Raw genomic sequence first — 25,383 nt, 5'->3', positions numbered from 1 at the left:
CAGGTGTACGCCTATGCCAGCCTGACCCAGGTACATGGAGGTTACAGGGAAGATGGACAGAGGTGTTGTACGTGCTTTTGTTACTGGCTCGCATCTCCTGGATTCTTTGATGGATAGTTACTGGGGGCAAAGGGCTTCACATGACCACTGACATCCCACAAGCGGGTACAAAGTGAAGCTCATTCACACCAGCACACACTTAAGTCTCTGATAACAAATTTCTCAATACAGGAGGAAAAGAAATGTGTGCCAAGGTACTGCTCTCTTTCCTAAAAATAAACTCGGGGAGAAAATGAGGATTCAGACTAAAAAGACCTTGCAAGATTACCAACACCAGCAAGCAGAAATCCTGACAAGCCCTGATAAATCGCCTGGTAGGTTTAATGGCAAACTTGACAAGACAAAAAGATTTTTTTCTTAACTTCTTTCTCTGACTTATGAAGCTTCAGACTTGCCTACAATCTAACAAAGCTAAAAATTTCCATAAAGAAATGGAAACTGAGGTGCATGCATGACTCTAGAGGGTGGAGATTTATGAAAAAATGGAGCCATAGACTCATAGAACGGTTTGGGTTGGAAGGGACATTAAAGCCCATCCAGTTCCAAGGCCTCTGCCATGGGCACAGAGACCTCCCACTGGGTCAGGTTGCTCAAAGCATCATCTAACCTTGCCTTGAACACCTCCAGGGACGGGGCAGCCACCACTTCTCTGGGCAGCCTGTGCCAGTGCCTCACCATTCTCATAGGAAAATATTTCTTCCTAAGATCTCATCTAAATCTCCCCTCTTTCAGCTCAAAACCCTTGCCCCTCATCCCGTCCCTGCATTCCCTGATACAGAGCCCCTCCCCAGCTTTTCTATAGTCCTCTGAGGGTTTTTTTTTTATGAGATGCTTTTTGTGGAAGAGAGTTTTATAGTGAAAGGTGTACAACATTTACATTTTCCTCAGTAAAAGCAAAAACTCCCTCTCCTCTGAACCAGCCCTTTCGACTCAGCCATAATCGGTTACGAAAGCAGCTAATCTCAAAAAATTACAAACATGAAAACTCAAACGCCCTATTTGTAGAAAACTGGTAAATTAGCCAACAAACAAAATCAGAGTACTCAGAGACACTACACCCCCCTGAGAGATTACCCTAAAGAGGTGGCCTCTGGACCAGTCACCAGAATATTTTGTGTGTGCAAAACCCCTGTATTTCAGCTGTGACCATTCTGGCAAAACAGGGACCGGGTCACCACTTAGCATGACATCGGCATAACCAGGAGGACACCTTGTGCCTTTGAGGCCATGGGAGTCATGTCCCAATCTCATGGTCCCAAGAAGCAAGCATTATGGAAGACAGGCTACATGTGGGAAGAAAATGGCCCAGTCCTGACCGTGATTTACTGCTAGCTGGCAGGAAGACCAATACCAAGCAGCCACAAGCAATGAGTGTAAGTCTTTTGTGGAAAGGAGAACACAGATCAAAACAGAAGCAAGTAAACAAATCAGCATACAGAACACTGATGGCCTCAGGCTCTGTTTTACTGAGGGAAGATGAGAAGCAAAGACTCTCAGCTTTGTTTAGGATAGAAAGATCACCAGGTGATGCCCTACTCGGGAAAACTGAATATGGCAACAGAAAGGAACTGCTTTAGCTTTCACAAAGTCCATTTCTGAATCTACTGCTCCTCCCTTCTGGTTCAGCTAAACCTGATGCAAATCCTCATTTCCACCATGCAGGCAGACTCTGCACAGCTGCACTGTTTGGAACAGGTGGTCTCTGAGAAGCCCTAAGCCAGCAGCAAATTGGCAAGGGCCCTGGTGGAAACAGTGGGACACAGAGCAGAAATAGCCCCTGCAGGATGCACATTGTTTTTATGTAGCACAGGGAAAATTAATCTTTATATTCATAAATATCACCTCTGAAACCTCACAACATCCATCCTTGTATAATTCGCTTTCAGCATGACATAGACATATGTGGTGTAAATGTATGGTCAGGTACTGTAGGATTAAACAGAAACCAACTGCCCCTTTTGATTGAGCTGTACTGCAAATATATCTTCCACAAATCAGACCTTCATCTGTAAAGGCATTGTGCACCTAGAGGAGACCATGTCTTTTTAAAAAAAGTTCACCACAAATGATAAATTCTGGCACTAAGAACCCACCCACAACCTTTGAAGCTCCTATTTATTAGGAGCTTCAATTTTTTTCCTACACAGGCTGTTTTTTAGTAGAACCTAGAAGTACAGAAGACTTTTGAAAACATGAAATTTTCGAGAGCTCAAGCAAATGCTAAATAAAGGTCTGAATGTAAGTGACTAGTTTTGATCTTTGGTTCTAGTTCTGACTCTTGATACAGGATGAGGAATGCTAGACTATGCTTTGGTATTAAAAAGAGATCTCAAATGTTATTCAGGAGTTCAAGATAAAAGACCTATATAAATAGATATTGTATCCTAATAGGACATAATATTTTACTACCTCACATATACAACGTAGAATCACAGAATGGTTTCGGTTGGAAATTACCTTAATGATGACCCAGTTCCAATCCCCCTGCCATGGGCGAGGACACCTTCCACTCCATCAGGTTGCTCAAAGCACCATCCAATCTGGCCTTGAAAACCTCCAGGGATGGGGCAGCCACCACTTCTCTGGACAATCTGTGCCAGTGTCTCACCACCCTCACAAGAAAACATTTCTTCCTAATACCTCCTCTAAATAATCCCTCTTTCAGCTTAAAACCCTTCCCCCTCATCCTATCCCTGCACTCCCTGACAAAGAGCCCGTCCCCAGCTTTCCCGAAGCCCCTTTTCAGTACTGGAAGGCTGCTATAAGATGTTCCTGAATTCTTCTCTTCTTCAGACAGAACAAGCCTAACTCTCTCAGCCTGTCCTCATATTGGAGGTGCTCCAGCCCTCGGGTCATCTTTGTGGCCTCCTCTGGACTCAGTCCAACAGATCCATGTCTTTCCTGCGCTGAGGATTCCAGAACTGAATGCAGGGCTCCAGGTAAGGTCTTACGAGAACGGAGTAGAGGGAGAGAATCGGAGAGAATCCCCTCCCTTGCCCTGCTGGTCATACCGCTTTGGTTGCATCCCAGGATATGGTTGGTTTTCTGGGCTGCAAGCACATGTTGCTGGCCCATGTTGCACAGTTTGTGCCCCAAAGCATGCAGGATTTTAGTGGCTTATACTACCTGTTTTAGCCAATTATCAGCCATAAAGGGTTTTGGACTTAATTTGAACTTAATATTTCCCCTGGAAAATGCCAATTTGTTTGATGTGGAGTTGTGCAGAAACACCACTTTCAATGAAGGCTGGCAGTTTCTCCTAGTGGAGGGAAAGCAGGTAGTGAAGGCACCTGCCTGTGGACTCACGGAGCAGACAGATTGACATGCCTGGGCTGTACTGGGGTGAGCAGCAACCTGACCATATTTCCTTGAGAGATTTGGGTAAGGTTTTCTCAGCTGATTCAGCTGCTGGAGAGAACTAAGAGGAGAGATAGGAGGAAAGGAGCGTGAAGGGCCAGTGTTATTATTACCATTTTTCAGTAGGGAAGGAAGAAAAAAATTCTTCTTCCAACGCAAAAATGAAAAAACAGAAGTCAAACTTCCTCAGAAACACAGTCCTTCCTCCTGGCTGGATTTAGACACAGCTTCTCTTGGTGAATTCAAGGGGTCAATTAACAAAGATAAATTTACTGCCTTGCAACCTAATCAAAGCAAAGCACCTTTCTCAGACCTCCTAATTTTAGGCAGTCACATCCAGCATTTCCTTGTTGTTATGCTAAACCAAACCATCACTCAGGTTTCCATTTCCCAGGGCCTAAATCCTTCAGCACAATATTATCACCTTTTGCTGCCTTCGTGTGACTTTTTCCACCTTCCTTTGTGCTCCTATCTAGGTAGTAGGTTCTTATGGATCCACGCTAGCCCCTGGGATCAGTTCACAGCTATTAGAGATGCCCTGTCCTTTGCACGCTGGCTCTCAGCACATTTAGCTTTGCAGCCTCACTGCTTTATAGTACTTAATTATGTTGTTTGTTTTGCATTTATTGGACTGTGCTGAACTTTCATTGCTCAGATAAAACTAGGCCGCCTGAAGGAACGCCATTGCAGGAAATTAATGAAAACACTCTTCCCCAGCACAGAGCAAACACACTGCTAATGGTGACAAACTCAAACCTTGCTGGGCTGCAGCACTGGTGAAAAAATCCTGCCTAGTCCACGTGTGAGAAGATGTGGCCATTGAAACTGCTGACAAATAGCTCTGCCTGAAGGACCAAATGGCAGGATATGAAAGTGTGTGGATCCCACCTGATGCTTTGCTTCTTTTGCTGTCGTCATCATCATCAGGCAAAACCCTTGACACAAACTTGAGAAATCATTAGCACTAAAACAAGGGAAAGTGCTATTTTCCGCTGGACAAACTTTAATTGTCTCAGAGGCTTCCAAATTCAATGCCAGACACTTCATTTAAAACAACAAATAGTCATGCTGTATCTCTGTCTTTGATATTGAAGACCAGAATTCTTCAGATCTGAAGTGTCTTGACAAATACCCAGTGCTGGGAGATGTTTTGAGCAGGCAGATTAGAAAGGCAGGTGAGAGGGTGAACAATTTTAGTGCTGTGGAATACAAACTGTAGTTTGCAATAGGCACTGCTACCACCAGTAGATAGAAACATTTGTAAGTGAACATTTCCTTGTAGTCATTGATGAGACTTCCAACGGACTTCTTTTCTGTCATGTTACATTATCTGCCATGCTGGGAAACTCAATAAATACTCTGCAGGCACTTGTCGAAACAAGTGATGGGGCATGAGGTGATTGTTAGGCACAAGCTGGAAACTAGCAAGCCCGTCTGATGAAGGGAACAAACCAAAACACTGTCACTTCTCTAGTAAAAAATATTTCCATATTAAAATTGGCCAAGAACAATCTGAGCAATTTTTTCAGGGGGAAAAGTAATGGTTCCTGGAAAGCAATTTTGCTCCTGCAGAACATAAATTGTTTTTCTGCTCCTGGAAGGATATTACCTGGTTTGTTTTTCCTGGGAAGAAATAGATCAGATTTCCCATTGGGAAATCCAAGTATTTGAGATAGCATGGGTGTTTTCCACTCAAAGGTCATGCCCACAGATACCTAGCTGGACATTGTACAACCTGACATGGAACCTGACCACTGTCAACTAAAACCTAAAATATTTTATAAGCTCCTACCTCAGCAAACTATCTTGCAAGACAACAACCACTATCACAGAGACTTAACAATGTGGGGAACACACTACCCTGTTTAACCACCTCCTACCACCCTGGAGAATGTCTTCCCACATTTGGGTTTTGATGACCTTTCCCTGCTGATATGGAGTGATGGCTACTGCATGGATTCAAAACACTGAAACAGCAGATGCTTAACATACCTCATGAGACAGGTAAAAGGCAGCAATTCCCAGTGGCCAGAAGCAGCAGAGCATGGAGAACACAGTGAGGCCAAGATGATCTCTTGGTGGCATCATCAGGAAATTGTCTTCGCTTTCTGTGTCACTGGAGTAATCGCTCTGGAATAGCAAGGGGGAGAGAAATTTTGTGGTGCTGGTTAACGACATGATTATTTCTCCTCAGCCATGGTCCAAAGCTGTGATCATCCACCTATAAAACTCTTCCCAGTCACACCAGGGCAATTCCTTAACATCAAGAGAGGCCTCCAGCGCTCATTGTAGAAGGCTTCTTGTGATCCACCCTGGGGCCTCTGCCATGCAGGACTCTCTAGACAAGATCAGCATGGGGGGCAAGTGGAACCTATTTGTCAGGGCCCATGAACACATCCTGTTCTGCTACAGCCCCACAGCAACAAAACCACAGGAGTTTGCCTGCTCTCTTGCAGCGTCCACACCAGCCAGTGGCATCCTTCAGAAGGACTTCACAATTGGGACTATGGCCATGGCACATCTCCATCCCCGCCCTGCTGAAAGGCTTACCAGGGCGCTTACCCCCTGTTTTAGCAGCTGTCCAAGGGGAGGCTGGGACATCCCAACTTTTATGTCTGACATAAGCTTTTGACAATTTGGCTCCCTAGCTGTCTGTCTTCAGGTTGTTCCAGGTTCTGCAAGAGCTGCAACCTGACACTGAAGAAGCTGGACATTAGGGGTGCTGAGAAGCCAGAAATAGTCTTTACAGAATTACAATTACAGTCACTTTGGGTTAGCAGATTAATCCTGCATGATCACTAATATTCGTCCACAGCACTGCTCCTTTCATGTTTAACTGTCTCTTTATAAATTTACGTGGAACTTTTCACAATTACATCATAACTTCAACAATCTGACTGAAAACATAAGTTAGGTAATAGCATAACTAATTAATTTTCAAGGTTTAAGTGGTCAGCAAGACTGCACAGACAAGCTTTCCTTTATTTGATGTTAACTTAGATTACTTTACGTAATTAGCAATAACAAACTATCAGTTGTTTGTTTTTTTTCTATAGGTGTACCACCAGTGGATCCTCCAACTAAAAAAAAAAAAAAGCAATCAAGAGAGAACTTGGACAACTGTTAAAAAAATACCCAGCAAAGAGCATCCCTTTCTTGGCTGAGACAATCTGTTCATCAGCAGAGCAAAGATCCCTAATAGTTACTGTCCTAACAGCTCCCAGTTTCTCCAGAGTTTTTGCTGAGGTGGTAAATACAATCAAGTTATCCTCTTTGAAAAGAGCTCTTCTACCCCATCAGTCAGACAACATCACTGTCTTCATACCTCAGGAGATCAGACCTCAGAGGACATCTCCCCAGAGCATGAATTCTTGTAGAAAGCACAGTGCCCTACACAGATGAATGTTGATTACAGTGAATGGCAAAGACAGCAAGCAGCAATTAATTCCCTTTTCTTCCTTCGCTTTCCCTCCTATTTTCCCCTAGCAGTATGGGAAAAGGACCTGTAGACTATGGCCTGCTTACCCAGAGGACCAGGTGATGCTATCAGAGGGAAAGCTTTCACTGGCTGAACCAGTTGGGAGACCCCACACCGGCTCTTTGACTCTGTCTTATTTATAATATTTTTCAATATTGCACATCTCTGCAGCCCTAAAATACATTAGTCACAAGCAATATGAGCAGGACTTAAACTGGATTTCTGCAGAAGCTGGATGTGACAAAGGATAAAGAGGAGAAATTAACTTTCTTGGGAGAAAGGAAAAATCTTCCCAGAAACAAAGTGCAGCTGGAATTTGACTGCTAGACTGTTCAACAGGAAACCTTGATGTCTGTATTCAAGAGGGGTGCCTCAGGCTCTTCCTGACCTGTGTGAGAAGTCAGCCTTGAACATAACCACAAATATGGCCACCCTGAAGACTGATAGGGTGAAACTGAAAGACTGATAGATTTTAATCATAAAACCATAAAATCACAGAATTGTTTGATTGGAAATGACCTTTGAGATCATGGAGTCCAACTGTACCTGTGCACTACTTAACCATATCCCTAAACACCTTGTTTACCCATCTTTTAAATACCTCCAGGGATGTTGACTCAACCAATCCCTGGACAGCCTCTTCCAGTGCCTGATAAACCTTTTATTGAAGAAATTTTTCTAATATCCAATCTAAACCTCCCTTGGAACAACTTAAGGTCATTTCCTCTCATCCTATCATTTGTTATTTTGGAAAAGAGATCAATACCCACCTCACTACAACCTCCTTTCAGGTGGTTACAGAGAGCAATGAGATGTCTTCTCAGCCTCCTCTTCTCCAGGATAAATAACCCCAGTTCCCTCAGCTGCTTCACATAAGACTTGTTCTCCAGACCCTTCAACAGCTTGAAATTCAACCAGCTGCTTCAGCTAATAGTAATTCTTCCTCAGCAAAGGAGTGCAGAGAGAAGAGGATAGTTAAGAAGGGTTACAGAATCTCTTAGACACCTCATTCCTGAAAGGGCCAAGGTTTGGGAGTGGGAATCGGTGGGAATCAGCACAGAGCAAGGCATCTGAATGCAGACCTGAATGCAGGCTGTGTACTTCAGACTGTGTTTCACAAGGAAGTGATCCTGAGAAAACAGCTAGACCAGAATTTTCAATCAAGAACAAATTGAAACTAAACCTTCTCTGTGATGCACCACAAGAGGAACAAATGTGATCCTCGGAGAGGGAAGGCACAGTACTACAGACAGGTACATACTGGGCCCAGTTCTGTTACCACCATTTCCCAAGTATGTTGGAGAAATCAGATATTTGAAGGCAAGTACATGCATCATGATGCAGAAAATCTACAAAGGAAGAAAGTAGAGAAGCCATCTTCACTTGTAAGATAAATTTAAGATGCAATTTCAGCAGAGTCTGTAAGTGCCTGCATGAGTAGATAATTTCTGATCAGAGACAGCTCTTTCATAGCAGAAAAGCAGAAGCCCCGGCGATTTAAAGCAGAACAGATGAAGAGCAGACACAAAGTACAGATTTTTAACAGAGATGGTGATGAACACTTTTCTGCAGTTGTAATGGATTTTTCTATTACACAAAGCCCTTTCTTAAATTGAGACTAGCTGTCCCTAAAAGCCATATGCGTTACCACAACTGAGACATTATGAGTGAACAGAGGCTCTGCAGACAGCCTGGTGTGGGCTGCCTGCGACATACCAGAGGCTGGACTTGATGGTCACATCGTTCCTTTGAGTATTAAAATGCTAGGCACACTGGAGAAGTCAAACAACATCTGCTGTGAAACACAGCTGCCAGCAACCTTTGATGGATATTCAGGAAAAAGCCCTTTCGGTCTTGCTCCTTTTTTCCTTCAAAGCAACCAATTCAGCAACATGCACGCACTGCATACAAAACTAGTCTGGTACAGCCCTGTGAGATCTGCTTCAAATCCAGATGGTCAAGTGATCTGTTTTTGACAAAGACCAACACACGATGCAACTAAGAGATAATATGTGCTCTGTTTCCCTCCACACGGTTCCTGTTTCAGTAATCCAGTTAAAGGTGATGCCCTATTCTAACCAGCACTCTGCATCCCTTTGCTCTTCCGCAGGCAGCCTGAGTTCACTTAAAGGCAGCAGATGGCGAAGGCAGCATGCTGGATGGTAGCGCTCCCACCAGGGGCTGTAGTTTAGCACTGCTCTGCCTCACACTTACTCATCACCACGGAGCATCTGGCCGATGCTTTCTTAAGAGGTGATATCTCTAAAACCTGTTGCCATCATGGATTTTTTTCTGCTGGTCATAGAATCACAGAATCATTTGGTTGGAAATGACCTTTGAGACTGAGTCCAACCATACCTGTCCACTACCAAACCGTATCTCTGAGCACCTTGTCTACCTGTCTTTTAAATACCTCCAGGGATAGTGACTCCACAACTTCCCTGGGAAGTTGTTCCAGTGCCTGATAACCCTTTCAGTGAAGAAATTTTTGCTAATATCCAATCTAAACCTCCCCTACTGTGACTTGAGGCCATTTCCTTTCATCCTGTTGCTTGTTACTTGGGAGAAGAGACTAACACCCAACTCCCTATAACCTCCTTTCAGGTAGTTGTAGACAGTGATAAGGTCTCCCCCCAGCCTCCTTTTCTCTAGGCTAAACAACCTCAGTTCTCTCAGCCGCTCCTCATACCCCTTGTGATGTATTATTAATTTATTTGTTTGCCTACTTATTTCTTTTTACCATTTTGAGTTTTGCAGTTGCTCCCCTTCAATTTTAAAGGAATTTATATGACTCATAAACCACTAAACTAGCCCAAGCTCCTCGCCAACTCCCAGTCTAAAATGCCTTATCAGTGGAGGAGGAGCCAGCCTTCTAGAATGGGCTCACGGAGATATCTCATTTTTTTGGAAAGCTTTTCATATCTAACCTTCCAAACCCAAAACGTATCAGGGGCAAAAAAACCCTGGATGCAGCTGCCCAAGCCCCTTCTTCCTTCTGTCCTACTGAATTTTGACCATCTCCCTTGTGACGTTTTCTAGACACCCAAAGCCAGTCTGCCTAAAACTCATCAGTACCTTGCATTCAACACATCACCACTGGAAGGGGATTACAGCAGACAGAAATAAACAAATCCATACTAAAACAGGAGGCTGCCACAGTCTCCTAAATCACACTCTTTCTCTCAGATAGCAGTAATCACAGCCAGAAAGTAAATATCCCTAATCTCTGTGTGAATGACAGGAGCTCCCAACATCCCTTTTCCTTCACGGAAAAGGCACGTGTCTACCGTGGCATGCTTTACAGGTGGGCCAGCAGTGACTGCAGAGAAGTGGGTCTCCGCAGCTTATGCTGTCAGCTGTTAGAAGGGTGAAGTTGCAGTGAATGTAGTGTACTGATGGGGCATCACTTTAGGGCCCTCACTCAGGGAGAGGAAGACCTCTGCAGCCAGTAGACACAGAGGTTCCTGTTAGGAGGAGAAGAGCATCCCTGCAGAGCAGATGGTCTTTGTCTCAGTACTGCCTGTTGAAGAAGATTAGGGAGATAGCCCTTGTCACTGAGTCACTTCAGCAGGAAAATTAGCAGTACTCAGCCCAAGATGATGCTATGTGATTGTCCTCTTTTTGCTTTAGAGCTGACACAGCTTCCTTTGCAGTCCATGCTCAAAGAAGTGTGCTCCATCCCCACCTTCTGCAAATGACAGCATGAAGCTCATCCAGAGCTCATGCTACTTATGGGCTGGAGCCCAGGGACCTCATTAGTGTCAGTCTGACAACGCAGGGAAGTGATCATGAGAAAGGGAATCGCTCCAGCCTCTGGCTGCTATTAACAAGATTCATAGAAGGACACTTGGAGACTGCTGCAGGTGACTTCCCTGCCATGTTCCCTTCACCTATGGCTGGCTAATAAAGGTTAATACCCCTTGGCAGTGCTCAGTATCGCCAGACTCTGGTGGCTTCTACTTTAAGGGAGAAAAATAAATCAAATGCACAGTGTAATCACTCTTGTAACCTGTTAATAAGGTGCCTGTGAAGGAATGCAGGGTCATAAAGCATGTCCTATGGAGTAAAATCAGTGGTCCATTAAGCCCCATGCTCTGCCTTTGCTAATGCACCATAACCTCTTGTGGCAGCAAGTCACCAAGTATTTGCTACCCTGTATGTGAAGAATGATTTTCTGTTATCTGTGTTAAGTCAGACTCTTAGCAGATCCCTCAGGTGTCCTCTGCTTCTAATATTACAGGTTTGGCAAACAGCAGGTCTGCATTCACCTCATCCTTCAAGATCTTGTGCACCTGGCTGATACACCCATTAGCCGCCTTCTCTACAAAATGGAGAGTCCCAACCCTTTTCATTGCTCCTTATAAGGAGGCTGCTACTTCCTCTTGATCATTTTCTATCTCAAATATGTCCTTAGCCCACCCCATTTTAAAAATTGGGTTCCTCAGAGATTCAATATAGCAGCAAACTTTCCAGGGACACCTTATAGCAGACTTCCAGTACTGAAAAGGGGCTACAGGAAAGCTGGGGAGCGGCTCTTTATCAAGGAAAGCAGTGACAGGACAAGGGGGAACCATTTTAAGCTGAAAGAGGGGAGATTTAGACGAGATATTAGGAAGAAATGTTTTCCTGTGAGGGTGGGGATGCACTGCCACAGGTTGCCCAGGGAAGTCATAGATGCCCCATTTCTGGAGGCTTTCAAGGCCACATTGGATGAGGTCTTGAGCAAACTGATGCAGCGGAAGGCATCCCTGCCAATAGCAGGGGGGTCAGAACTGAATGGCCTTCAGGGTCCCTTCCAACCCCAACTAGTCTGTGATTCTCTGAAAATGCTACAGCACTCTTTCTTGTTCTCAAAAATGGTCTTTAAGTTACCCATCATTTCTTAGATTTATTAATTTGCACTGCACACTGTTCTGTGGGACTTCACAACACTGACAGTGAGCACAAATGCCTCCATCTTTCATTGTGACCTTATCCGATGTCACTGTGTTCTTCTGAGCATGTGCCACAAGACGAAAGAACCAAAACGCATTCCTAGTTCCACAACACATCCCTAGGTGAGCTTAGGCAAGACATATATTGCACCTTTTTCTTCACTTTCCCAACTGCAGAGTGGAGAAAACAGTTTTCCCACCTCACAAGACCGCTGAATTCATTAGTGAAAACAAGACCCTGATGGGAAGTGGCCATAAAAGTAAGTACCTAAAGCATGTAAGACGTGCCTCAGATGTCATCCACACTACAGCCTCCCACATCTGCACTAGACTCGCTCTTCACGCAGGCTGCAAAGCTCTCTGGATGGGGAACCCTGCCATGCTCAGCCACTCAGGGTTTGTCCAAACCCTTGACCCAAGGGAGGGTCAAGAGACAGCAGCTCAGCTCTTCTCATAGTAATGCAAGACCTTCCAAGCCTATTTAAGCTGGCCTCACTGAGAGAAAACATGCATGTTGATGTGCATAAACCCCCTTCAGGGCTTTCTCGGAGAGTCATAAAATGGTTTGGGTTGAAAGGGACCATGAAGATCACCCAGTTCTAATGCCCCTGCCATTGGGAGGGACAGCTTCCACAGGATCAGGTTGCTGAAAAAACCATTGAATATGGCCAGGAGGTGCTTGGGAAAGTGGAGAAGAAGGCTTAGACAAATGCAGCATGGCTTAGGATCCACCTGCTGTCACTATGCTTTTATGCTCACGTCAAAGGGATGAATTTCACAGCAGCATCCAGCAATTTGTAGAGACGAAAAAAGAAAGAAGGTTTAGCTTGAAAGCTCTACGTTTCCTTTCTTCTTTAGCTCCCTGGAACATTCTATTTATTTCATTTTCAGAGACTGTTTCAGATATTGCTGGGGAGAAAAAAAAAAAGAGGGGTTAAGAGAGAGCTCAGAAGTATTCTTTTATGCGATACATGAATAATTCAATTTGCTACCATCAATAGCTTGGGTTTCTCTAAATAAGCCATCTATCTAGGGGTTTCGGAGAAAAAGTAGCAGGAGCATAATATGACAAATGATGTTTATGGATAAAAGATGGCGCTGCATTCACACATGTACTCTAACAGGAGGGTATTTCAGCCTGCAAGTCCTGCAATATTTCACTGCTGCCAAATTGACAACTTGTCTGTCCATTAGTTGTGGCGTAAAGAACTCGTAAGTTATTTATAAGTGTTCCAGAGATGCCAAACTAGGGAACCATTTGATTTCAGGGGCGGGTACTGAAAAGAGAAGTTTAAAGCTTTGAGAGAATGTACAGGGTCTGCTTTCATGCCTGATAATTGCTGGAGTGAAGTGGGGGTATGTTTGCTAATGAGAGCTGTTTCAGAAATGTTTTTCCTTCCAGATAATTATGATCTTTTTAGGAAGTCTGAATAACATTACATCAGAACCTGAGGAACTGCTAGTATTCTCTGGCCATTAGGATGATCCGGAGCTGGAGCACCTCTCATACGAGGACAGGCTGAGAGCATTGGGCTTGTTCAGCCTGGAGAAGAGAAGGCTCTGGGAGACCTTAGAGCAGCCTTCCACTGAAAGGGGCCACAGGAAAGCTGGGGAGGGGCTCTTGATCAGAGAGTGCAGACACAGGATGAGAGGGAAGGGTTTTAAGCTGAAAGAGGGGAGATTTAGATGAGACCTTAGGAAGAAATATTTTCCTGTGAGGGCAGCGAGGCACAGGCACAGGTTGTCCAGAGAAGTTGTGGATGCCCCATCCCTGGAGGTGTTTGAGGCCAGTTTGGCTGAGACTCCGAGCAACGTGATGCAGTGGAAAGTGCCCCTGTCCATGGCAGAGGGGTAGGAACAGGATGATCTTAAAGGTTCCTTCCAACCCAAAGCATTCTACGATTTTATGAAGCCACTTTCCCCAGTTTTACAAGTAGTTTTCTAGAAACACATTCTCTCGATGAAAAGCCAGTCAAGCTCCTACAGTACCACTTCGAAGAGACACTCTGATCTAGGGCCCAACATTGCAAAGGTACCTTAAATATCCCACCAAAACAAGGGAAAACATATTGGGTGTAAAACATCTTTTCATTGTCCTGCATATTTTCCAGGCCTTTTTTAGCCTGTCCTCCAACAACTGACTAAAGAACATCTTGCTGGATTTGGATTGACAAGAGGGAGACATTTTTCTTTGCTGCCTAAACATCAGGGCAGATGTGTCAATACCACCATGAGGCAATTAGACACCTGCTGCAGTCACTTACTTCACTGCTGCGTGAGAGAAACTAAAGCAAAAAGGCAGCAACTAGGGACTATGAAAACAAGACTTCCCACAGCCAATTTTGAGATGCTGTAGCAGGGTGTGATTTGAGCTTAACACTCTCCCATGCTCTCAGAGAGAAACTTCTTGTCTCCCTGCAGAGACATTTAATATGGCATTACTGGCACACACTGGGAAAAACACCTCTCTCCCCCTACCTTTTCAATATCTCCCTACATTATCAATAAAGAAAAAAGAGAGTAACAGAGAAGTTGGGCTCTTGTTGGGTTGCTGACCACACGGTGAGACACCGGTGTCACAGGAGGTGAAAATATAGGTTTTAGGACTTGTTAGGTCTCAGTGGAGAAAACTCCTGCAACAGAGAAACACAAGAAAATAGTCTTTTGATCTCAAGTTGAATATTTGAGTAGAAGCTATGCCTTTGTTCCAGACAGCCAAATGGCCTTTGATAAGTTAGGAATCTGTGTCCAAGTTTTGGGATCAACAGTGTTATACATCGTCTCCATTCCCACGCACACTGAAAAACAGAACCTGTGCTGCATTTGGGCAGCTGGCTTCAGCCAAGAACAAAAAGATTTTTTTTAAGTAAAAAAAATGCATCATTTAATCAAGAATGAAGTTGATTTCCATAGTCTGTCTCATTTCTCTTACTTGACTGTAAGCAAACAATGAAGCACAAGAATCTAGAAGAAAATATAATATTTAGAACCTAATGAAATGTTTCACACCATTAGAAAAAAATCTTTTGATTCAGAAATAGGGGATTCACTGCAGCTTGAAACCCAAAGACTTTTGGGTTTGTGTTCGTTCAGAGGCAGAAATGTTTTATGTTTGAGCCAGAATGCAAAACAATCTGCTTTATGCTCTCCTCAAGACGGGAAAAAGTAAGAGGTGATGTTGTCCTGCTTAGTAAGACACGTTGCATGTATGTGGACAGATGCTCTTGACCCCAACCTTACACAGCATTTAAGAACAGGGATTGTCTTCAGTTTCTGACCAGCCTATTCAGAGTCAGGAGGGAAATGTTGATCCACATTCCAGCCAGTGGCAATTTAGCCATTTATACCACAGAGTTGGGACTTTATCCAGCTAATAAAGATGAGTGCTCAATGTCCTGGCCAAAGGAGAGAGCAATAGAGCTGATCCTGTGCAGATGAGCTTCCAAAGCAGCTAATCCCTTGCATACCAGTTCTTGGAGGGTGTCTGCTGAACCCCAAATATGCCCCACTCCCCCTGAGCCTTCCCCACATATCCCAAACCATATCTGACCTCTAGCTCCTGGAAATCCTCCTCTTCCTCCACATCATAGGAGAGGGTGTGAATCTTGATGTCATCTGCTGAGAGATCAATGAACTTGCTGTCTGGGTACTCCAGGCTGTCTTTGGTAGGGGATCGGTCCTCGATGAAGGTGGTTTCACAGCACTCTGAGCCGATGCTCTCACCCCATGAACGCAGCACATTCTCCGAGTAGAGGATGATGTTGGGCCGGTAGTGAGACTCCACTGTCTGCTGCAGCATGTTGGGGTCCAGAAGCTGCTGCACAGGGTCATTCCTGCCATTCTCCAGGCAGGTTGGAGAAGAAAGGCTCCCTGCTCGGTGGCTCTGATACTGGGGGGTCGGGTACACAGAGACCAGACCATCTCGGCTCTCTGCTACTAAGTTCCTTGTATTAATTAAACCATTCCTTTTCCCAGCTTCAGCAATCTTACTGTGCATTAGCACACTGTTCTGCTCAACCAAGCCATCCATGCTGGGAGGTGTCTGAGGGAGTGGGATGGGTGGTCTTTTTTTGTTGTACCTTAGAGGCAGGTCACAGTAGAGTAGTGGGTCCCATTTTCCTGATGAAGAAAGGAAACAGATACCAAGGTGAGGACATAGGCAACAGATTACATAGCTAAGCACACAAATTGGCTTGTCTTTGGTATCACTCAAGAGGAAATACAGTCCCAAATACAAGGTCTGACACAAAAAAAAAAGAGACTAACCTTGTAGCCTGGGAACCAAGAGTGGAAGTGGAAAGGCAGAGAGGTGGTTATAGAACGTGTTCTAACCTGTCATAGTGAGACAAGGCTCAGCTTGATCACTCCACACAGTACAAGTGGACGTGTTCAAATAGAGATGTTTTCTCACCCTTATTCTGTAAATGTTGGTGCATAAGAGTGGACAGTGAGTGATCAAGATTCTTGTGAAACTGAAGAAATCAGTACTGGAATTTTTTCTATTATTGATTGAAACTTATGATGAAGAGATTCAAAAGATCAAGTCAGGGCTCAAAGGAATGTAATTTTTATTTGCGGAAGATGTGAAAGCCAAACTACTGAAGATTCCCAACAGCCTTTCAGAAAATGATCTGCAGAATTGCTTTGAACATTGGCAGCACCGTGTGCAGGCTTGTGTCAACTCGGAAGGGAACTGTTTTGAAGGGGATCATGGTTGATTGTCTTAATTTGTTAGATAAAAAAGTTACGGCCTCATTTTTTTTTTTTTGTTTTTGGCGTGGGACCTCATATGTGCACACATTGCCACAGCTTTGCAAATATATCCCTGCTTGGAGAGGCAAAGCCCCCACCCAAATCCAGGGGGCAAACAGAAGCAGATGACAATCTGTGGTGACAGAGGACTTCCTGAGATGTCTTGGTAATTGTGGGCCCCATCAGAGAAGGCCTATGATGCCTTCTCCATCCTTCCACAGGTACTCCACTGTCATTCTGAGGGCAACATCCTTTTCCTCTAAAGGGTCTGATAAAAGAAGTTGGGGAAAAAAAAACCAAGAATAAGAGATAAGGGAACAACTTTCAGTTCTCTGAAATCTGCAGTTATGGGGGGCAGGCAGCTGGTGTGTTCAGCCATCAGTCTCTGCAGCCACCCGTCACACTTCACCAGTGCTTTACTACCCTTTGAAAACCCAGGTGAAGGGAAAAGAATGCTCTTCAAATCAACTGAAGAAACACCATCTGAAAGTAAGATTGGATTTGACCCAGAGGAATTAAAACTCCTCTGGACAGGGTCTCAAATCCCCAGCCCTAGTACTTCCAATACCTACAAGTCTGCTCCAGGGCGACAGCTTAAAGGGCTGTATTGGGGCTTGTCAGCGTACCCATCCCCATCCAGATTCACGTAGAAGACACAGAGGCAACAGCTGCTTGAGCCTCAGGAGCTGGTTGTCTCTTTTGCACAGGAACAACAACCATCCTCTGTCTCATCAGACCGCCAGCCTGGCTCTATTCCATGTGGGCTGCACTAAGGCATGAGAAATCAAAGGGATAGCTCAGAATGCTAAAAGTACCTTTATCCAGCCCAAACGTTTTCTCACCAGGACACCAGTCCTGCTCAGGTGCAGCCAAAAGAAAATGGTTTTTGAATTATGGATGTATCTGCTGCAGCAATAATGAGCTCAGGGGTTGTTTCTGTGCCTGACCATAGAAATCACAAAAATGTTACTGGCTTAAAAAGCTTCATATTAAATCTTCTAAAGCCAAATTCTTAAGACAGGATTACCCATCCTGGGTGTGCTGCCTGGAAGAAAACAAGAATTCCACATACAAACACACATACGTGTGTATTATTTTTAGTTCATGCTTTCCCTCTATTTCCCTTTTATAGCAAAGATCCTTTAACAGAGAAATGGCTAGTAAAACCCTAATTTTACTTCCTTTAAATAACTCCACACTTCAATAACGTCTGCAGTCTCCCTTCTGGCTTGCAAGAGATTCAAACCATCACTAAGAGTTGGTTTACATTCTTACATGGCAAATGAAGCAAAAAACTTGTTTAATGTACAAAAGAACTTAATGATTGCTTAACTAATGTAATGTTTGCATTCACAGCATTTGGTTTAACATGTAGAAAACCCATGTTACTGTGTTATCAACTAGTTCAGTGTTTGTCCTAAGTGAACTGCCAGGAAAACTACACAAGTGAAAACATACCACAGTGGGATCCGATGGAATTTATACAACATGGCTCTCAGCCCCAACCCTGGGGAACCTGCTGGCAAAATTAAATCAATTCACAGATTAGCTTGGACTCGGTTTCACTGAAGGATTAATCTCAAAACCCTCAATCCCTCTGCAGCAGATAAGCGTGAGATCGGATGCCCTGCCTTTCCAAGGAAGGCTTATTTCCATATACAGCTATGCCTCTGCCAAACAGACAGAGGACCATGCCCTCTTCCTGCTCCCAGCAGGGTAACAGCAGCCTTCATCAGCACAGACATATTGGTGTGAGGTGGAGATGTTTTTGGAGGAAGGAAGAGAAGTTCAGCAGATGAGAGTGGGTTGGGAGGCCAACATGTTGCACATTTGCCTTAGGACTAGTCCTTGCAGCATGACGGTCTTCCGTCCACTGCTCCCCACTGCACCGGCAACCTGAAAGAGCTCCTGTGGGCTGCTAAGCTGTCCTAATTTTGCTGTTTAGGAGGCTTCAGAGGCTGGATGGGACCCAGTTACAACCTCAGTTGGGGAACACTCCATGCTGTACCCAATCTGGATGGGACACTTGCTTAGGAGATCATTCTGCTGTGTCTCAAACAGCTTGCTCTTCTTCCTCCGGCCCTTCCAAAGAAACAAGATGAAAGTACATCACCATAGGCAGAAGCTGAGAAAAACTCAGCAACTAAAGAGTAAGTTGTCAGGATACTTTGCTCAGTTGCCTCTCAGCTGGCTTGGAAAAAGTGCAGGCCACATCAACCCCACTGAAGCCTGAGAGACTTCACTCAAAACTGTAAACCACCTCAGAAGCGTTATTAGCCCTGACATTTAAACTGACACGAATTATTAGCATTATTAGCCCTGACACGAAAACTGAGGTGGTCAGTAGAAACACCCCACATATATAGCAGAAGTTGGAAGAAGGTGTGCAAAATCAAACAGATCCCAGCCCAGAGAACTGGATGGTCAATAGTTGGCCACAGCATCAGCGGCTGTAGCAAAGCTTGGGTCAGGCCTTGCACATTCATGCGGTCACATCATTCCAACAAATGGATATTGTCTGGCCTGAGCAGCCTGCAGCAAAATGCCATTTTAAGGCAGCTTTATCTCATGTCTAGGCTGCAGTGTCAAATTCTCTTCACGCTGTCTCTGCACTCACCTCTCATCAGATGACATTTGGCCCTGGAAACTGTCTTCATGGAAAATACTTGCTTTCAGTAGGTGCAAATGAGGCTCTGCAGGCACAGTGACACCAAAGGTAGCTGGTACGCAGACCAGTACAAGTTCCTATGCAGTTTTAGGTGGTCATCCCATCTCTTCAAAGTTTATTTTCATAGAGACCCAAAATTATGGGAAATAATGAAAACCATCCTCCAGTTCTTCTCATGCTCCTCAGGAATAGGAGGAGAAAAGTAAGAAGAGGCCACAGTGAAAAATGTTTATAGTATGCCTAAATGACCCGAGACCCAGGAGAGCTTCATAGAATCATAGAATGTCCCGAGCTGGAAGAGATCCACAAGGATCTTCAAGTCCAGCTCCTATCTGTGCACAGGACAGCCCCAACGTTCACACGGCGTGGCTGAGGGTGTTGGCCAAAAGCTTCTGGGTTATTGTCAGGCTTGATGCTGTGACTGCTTCCCTGAGGAGCCTGTTCCATCGCTCTACCACCCTCTGGGTGAAGAATGTTTTCTTAATACCCAGCCTGACTCTGCCCTGGCACATCTTCCTGCAATTCCCTTGGGTCCTATCATTGGTGGACAGAGATAAGAGATCAGCACCTGCTCCTCCTGCTTCCCTTGTGAGGAAACTGTAGAATGCAACAAGGTCTCCCACTGGGATGCAGGTGTTGTCAGGCATCAGGACTGCCTCGTGTCACCCCTTGCTTCTACACATTCATCAGCTTAAAGTGATGCTCCTTTTGCAAAAGGCTGATTGAAAGGAAGCCCAAGACTGAACAACATTTGAAAAAGTGATTTGGCCCTGAAGTATCTGGAGTCCCAACAGACAAGGTTCTGCAAAAGACCTAAGCCAAGACTTATTATGGTGGCTTTGGTATGATATGGCTGATATCTCTACCATCCCAAGGAACTGAGAACAACCTCATTATAGGCTCAAGCATCCTCCATAATCACACACATCAGCAAAGCATTAAGCACACCCCATAGCCTGGCTTCAGCCTGTGCCCTCTCCCAGACAATACATACGCTGCACTAAAGTGCCATGCATGCTTCTGAGAAGCCTCCGTCATTTTGGCAGGTTTAGCAGCATGGACACTGTCAGTGTTGAACCATTCATCCTATGGGCAACAGATGGATCCTGGTATGCGTCATTTACTAGATAGCAGGGAGCCCGTGGTGTTGCTCAATCCTACTGTAAATTTAAGCATCTATCTGGCCAGTGCCTACCTATCATGTATTTAAACCACTCTTGTAAACCAATCTTGCAGATTCTGACTGAAACTTACTCCTCGGGATGGAGGAGGGAGGAAAGAAAACATCTGAAATAAATCAAGGACAAGGCAGGGAGCATCCTTCCCACACAGTAAGAGGGCTAATGAATTGCTCAAGACACGTTCTTCAGAGTCCAACATAGGAGTGCAACTTGCATGCCTGAGGGAAGTTCAGCAAAGAGAGATGTGGATGGCAGCAAGCACTCAAGAAAAACTGTTTAAGCATAGAGTTATTCCAGTCTATAGCTGGCTGGCTATCTTACTAGAGCCTGACCCAATGTTTTCAGACCTGCAAGTGTATTGCTTAATAGTAAGGAGCTGGCAAGACTCTGACGCCTTTTCATTAGAATGTCTTAACAGAAACAATAATAATAATAATAATATGGCATTGATTTTTCTTTTCCAGGTGAAATTCATGAGTGGCTGGCCATTAGGTTTAAATCAATAGCACCTTGATTGCCAGTGCATTTTGATGCAAAGCTGAAGCAAGGTCAATTGCTCTCTAGGGAAAAGTGAGAAACAGTTGAGGTACCCAGAGATTCTTCATCAATAAAAAGGTAGGATTAAGAGCACTGTCAGTCACAAATGAAATTTCACATCCTCATGGATAAAGAGAACCTCCTCTGGCTTTTCTCTTTCCAATCATCAGCTGAAGAGAGTTAAATCAGATTACCATGGCCTTTATAACCTGCTGCTACCTCAGTGTTGGTGGGAGAATTAGATTTGAGAGTCGACTTCATTTCACCTACAGCAGACACCTGAGGATGTTTCTTGAAAGAAATGAATGGCAGTTATGCAAGGTGGACAGGACCAGTGGGCTCAGACTCCCTTCAGAGCAACTAACCACCACAAGTTACAGGGGAGATCTCTCAGTTCTATGCTAAGCTTTAGATGAGGAAGTAGGTGAAATGAGTCTCTCAGCTTCAAATGGAAGAGCCGTGAACAGGGGCATGTGGCCATGAGTGATGCTTAGGGGCAAAAGGCAGCAAATGCTTATGCAGTGGCTCAGAGCCCATACCCTGTCTTCAGGGAGGTAGAGGTGGATTCAGTCACCACCCTTTCATTAAGGGCTTTCACTGACCTGGCCCAGGCAAGGCTCACATGTTCGCAACTCACAGACAGGTCTTAAAATTAGTGCTGCCCCAGTTTTCAGGTCAAACTGTGGGCTGAAGGATCCCAAATGGCAGGACAACTGAGCAGATAACCTCTGATAGACCACCTGAGGCAACCAAAGGCCACCTTTCCTGCAGGGAGTGAATACTCAAAGCAAAAATGAGCCACTCTCATTACCTGGGACTGCAGTGAGGTTTCAAAATGATGCTGACAGGAAAATGAAACTCATCAGGGCCCTCTAAATAAGAGAGCTGTTCAGTCACTCCCAAGATGCAGAGTTAATTTAACTGGTTTGATTCAGCTTTCATTTGTCTTTGCACAGTTTGAATTTCTCCCCACAAATCACTCACTGGTACTTAAGATATCCAGAAATAATTCTGCACTCCCAGACTCAAGGAAGAACAGAAAATCAAGTTCAAGGTATTGACAAATAGTAGATCAAACTTCCACCTATTTTTTTACCTTGAGGATTAGACATTTTTACTTAAGTGTCTGGTATTAAAGGTAGAGCTATTAATTATTATAACCTTCATTCTTTCCAATTTCTTGCCTTTCTTTTTTTCTCTCTCACTTCCTTCTTAAAATAAGAAGCTGCAACCAGTGCCAAGATATTTAGTCTGCAATGCTGCAGTTTATTAAGCTATCACTCGTGTTACAGCAGAGCCCAGCTAAGGTAGCTGCAATGAGAGCTACGCTCTGCTGGGTCTGCAGACTCCTGCTATGATGACAGTGGCTGACAAACTAATTAAACAAACGGTGTGAGACAGAGAAATGCAGGGTGGGGAAAGGGCTAGGAGAGAACAGCTAAATGCTGTGCCCTAGGTTCTGGAAGACAATGAGCAGAAGCCAGTTCTGCTACTGCACACCATCCCAAAACTCCTTTGCTCTTCTGCAACCCAGTGAGATGCTGTTGTCCTCTGGGCTCCATGGGGCTCTACCCTTGGCACAACTCTAGCACAGCCTCAGGGTGTTTTAGCCCTCAGGAGACCCTGCCACATACCACAAGTCCTACATGAACAAAAGGTTCTGTTCCCTCTGAAATAGCAGACTACAGTTGAAAAGCCCCAGCCCTTTTCTCACAACAGATGAGAAAGACATTCATCCAGGCAGAACTACAACCTCAAGATCTGGCCTGGCCAGACATCACCAGTCTGAGGGCCTGGTTGATTGGCAGGAAAGCTTAGAGACAAAGGCAAGCCATGTGAGGTCAAAGGTTGAGTCCTCATCCACTACCAAGGCTTATGGCTCTACCTCCTACTACTCCCTGCAGATCTCACAAAATATCTGCACGAAGATCCTGGAAATAAAGAGAAATATTTGCCCTATGAAGACAGTTGAACATTGGAAAAGGTTGCACAGCAAGGTTGTGCAGCCTCCATCCTTGGAGGTTTTTAAAACCCAACTGGATGAAGCTCTTAGCAACGTTGTGTGACCCCATATCTGACCTTGCTTTGAGCACAAAATCGGACTAGAGACCTCCTGAGATTCCTTCAACTTGAGTTACCCTGTGATCCAAACCTCTCTGTTCCTGGTGGATATCCACAAATCTCCAATGGCTCCAGCAAGACATTCACTGCTCCCACACTCTCCTGCCAGACCCTCAGTGACTCCAAACCTTACACCAACATGGCGAGGAGGGGCAATAACCACCTCTTGCAGGGCTGTGCTACCGTGTCATGGTTTAGCCCTGGCCCAGCTAAATTTCAGCAGCTAAAACCGTGCAGTTGGACTCCCAAATCCCGTTACCCCCAACCTCAGGGAATGGGGAGAGGGGAGTGAGAGGAAAAAAAAAACGTTGTGTGTTGGAAACTAAAACTACAGCTTTAATGATAATAATAATGATTATGAAAATAATTAGAAAGTAATAAAATATATGAGATCATGCCACCATCCCCCAGTGACTATACATCTCCACAAATACTGTAGAGCAGACATGAGGGAATGGTCCATGGCTAGGAGAGAGCTGGACTCAGGAAATGGACTCAGGAACATATGGATCCAAGATCAGGAGCATCCAGATAGACTAGGTCCTCACTGGATATCAGCCATCACAGAAGACGGCAAGATCCCCATTATCTTTCAATTTTATACACAGTATGATGTATATGGGATGTAATACTCTGTTGGTCAGTTTATGGTCACTTGCCGTATTCACCCCTCCTCACAGGTGCAGCCCTTTTCTGCCAGCTCAAGGACGGCCTTGGTTACTATAGGGATAAGTATAAGCATCAGCCTTTTTTCATACCAATGCCCTGAGTTATCACTTTGGGAGAAGAAGACTGTCTCAAAAACATGCAGTTGGTTTTCAGAGAATGAAGTTACTTACAGCAACCGAGTTAGTCACAAAACTGACTCTAATTTATCTCAAACCACAACGCACCAGAAGAAACTGATGCAGTCTCACAACTACCAGTTTCAACATAGTGCCTCTGGGTTTGATGCTGATTCTCCCACTGCCAGCACAGAGAAAGCAGAGAGGAAAAAGATTTCCTGAAGAACAGGCAAGGCAAATGGGGAGAGCTGCAGCCTGACAAAAGCCACACTGTAAGAAGTTCGGAGGTTGCAGATTTCCTGGTGAAAGCTTTCAGGTATGAGGGAGTTTTTAATGCATAATGCAACAGGCTTCAATGTAGTTTAAGATACTTCTAACATCTAGAAATTGCAACATCACATGTGGAGCTTTTGCTTGAGAGAAATCACAGGCAACGTATGGATGTGGAGAGCTGATTACAAAGTGAAATATTTAAGGAACAGCAGGAAAAAAAAACCTTCCCACTTGTACGCTTCTTCTTTGATTTAGCTGGGCTCATTAAAATAGGCTTTGTTTTAAGAGTGTGTTGCTATTTCAGCAGCTGAAATTCCTTTTGACCTACTAAGTAAACTACAGGGAGTTTCATAAGGCCACACAACTAACTCACACTGGGAGAATTAGGAATGCATGCATTAGTGATAGCTAAATGTTTAATTGCTAACAGTGGAAGCAGAAAGACCTCCGTGCTATTTAAGTATAACCAATAACCAGCAAATCCACTATGAGATGTGGACCTGTCCTGCCCTGGAAAGGAAGGACTCGGAGTGCATGGGAATACCCAAGGTCACATCAGGCACAGGAGCAGAACTGCAACTAAAATCCAGATCTCTTGATTGCCTGTCCAGAGGTATATTTAAGTGTGGAAACAATTACCATATGCATATTAGATCTGTCTGAATAATTGATTGCTTGATTCAGTAGCTGAATCAAAAGAGCAGGGGGGAGAAAGGAGGAATTACCTTGTGTTGACCTAAACCACAAAACGTTATCCCTGCAACAAAAGATTGCCTTTAGAGCAGATGGAAGCCTGAGCCAAAATGAAATGCAGTGTTTCATTTATTTATTTTTAAATGAAGGAACTGGCTTTTAGTTCAATTTTCCTCCAATTAAAAAATGATAGATACAGGCTTTTCTAGCAATCCTCCTTCTCAACTCATCCTTTTGTTGAGTTCAGCCCAAATTCACAACTTTTTTCATTTGATGACAAAACTGCATTTTCCAGCTAATGAACAACTTACCTGAATTACAGCATCTAGCTGTGATGGCCATAATCCTGCTTGTTGTGGTAGGCACCAGTATAAAACCACCTTGCCACCCGTACAACTTATGGCAATTACTTTGGAAAGTGAAAGAAGTAAAAAAAAAAAAAAAAAAATTAAGCTTCATGCTTTTTTAAGTGAGAAATTCATTTCACCCACACAACTGGGGAAAGCTCAGTGTCAAAAAGCTGTTATCAGCTACCAAACTGCAC

The 25,383-nt window shown here is 44.3% G+C and overlaps 1 protein-coding gene across 6 annotated transcripts in view; it reads right to left on the bottom strand.

Annotated features, from left to right (window-relative positions):
* Positions 1-25,383, bottom strand: part of SYNDIG1 (synapse differentiation inducing 1) — a 100,048-nt gene that overhangs the window by 68,819 nt on the left and 5,846 nt on the right. For all 6 annotated transcript variants that reach the window (XM_054063943.1, XM_054063942.1, XM_054063945.1 and 3 more), the window contains exons 2-3: positions 15,380-15,948; positions 5,410-5,547 (exon numbers count right to left, since the gene is read on the bottom strand). In XM_054063943.1, coding sequence (XP_053919918.1) covers positions 5,410-5,547; positions 15,380-15,859 — 618 coding nt within the window. In that variant the 5' untranslated portion in view covers positions 15,860-15,948. The remainder of the gene's footprint in view (positions 1-5,409; positions 5,548-15,379; positions 15,949-25,383) is intronic.

Source organism: Cuculus canorus, chromosome 3 (assembly GCF_017976375.1).
Source record: "Cuculus canorus isolate bCucCan1 chromosome 3, bCucCan1.pri, whole genome shotgun sequence".
Taxonomy (NCBI): domain Eukaryota; kingdom Metazoa; phylum Chordata; class Aves; order Cuculiformes; family Cuculidae; genus Cuculus; species Cuculus canorus.
Note: the sequence above shows the minus strand (reverse complement) of the source record. Positions and strands in the feature narration are given on the sequence as shown.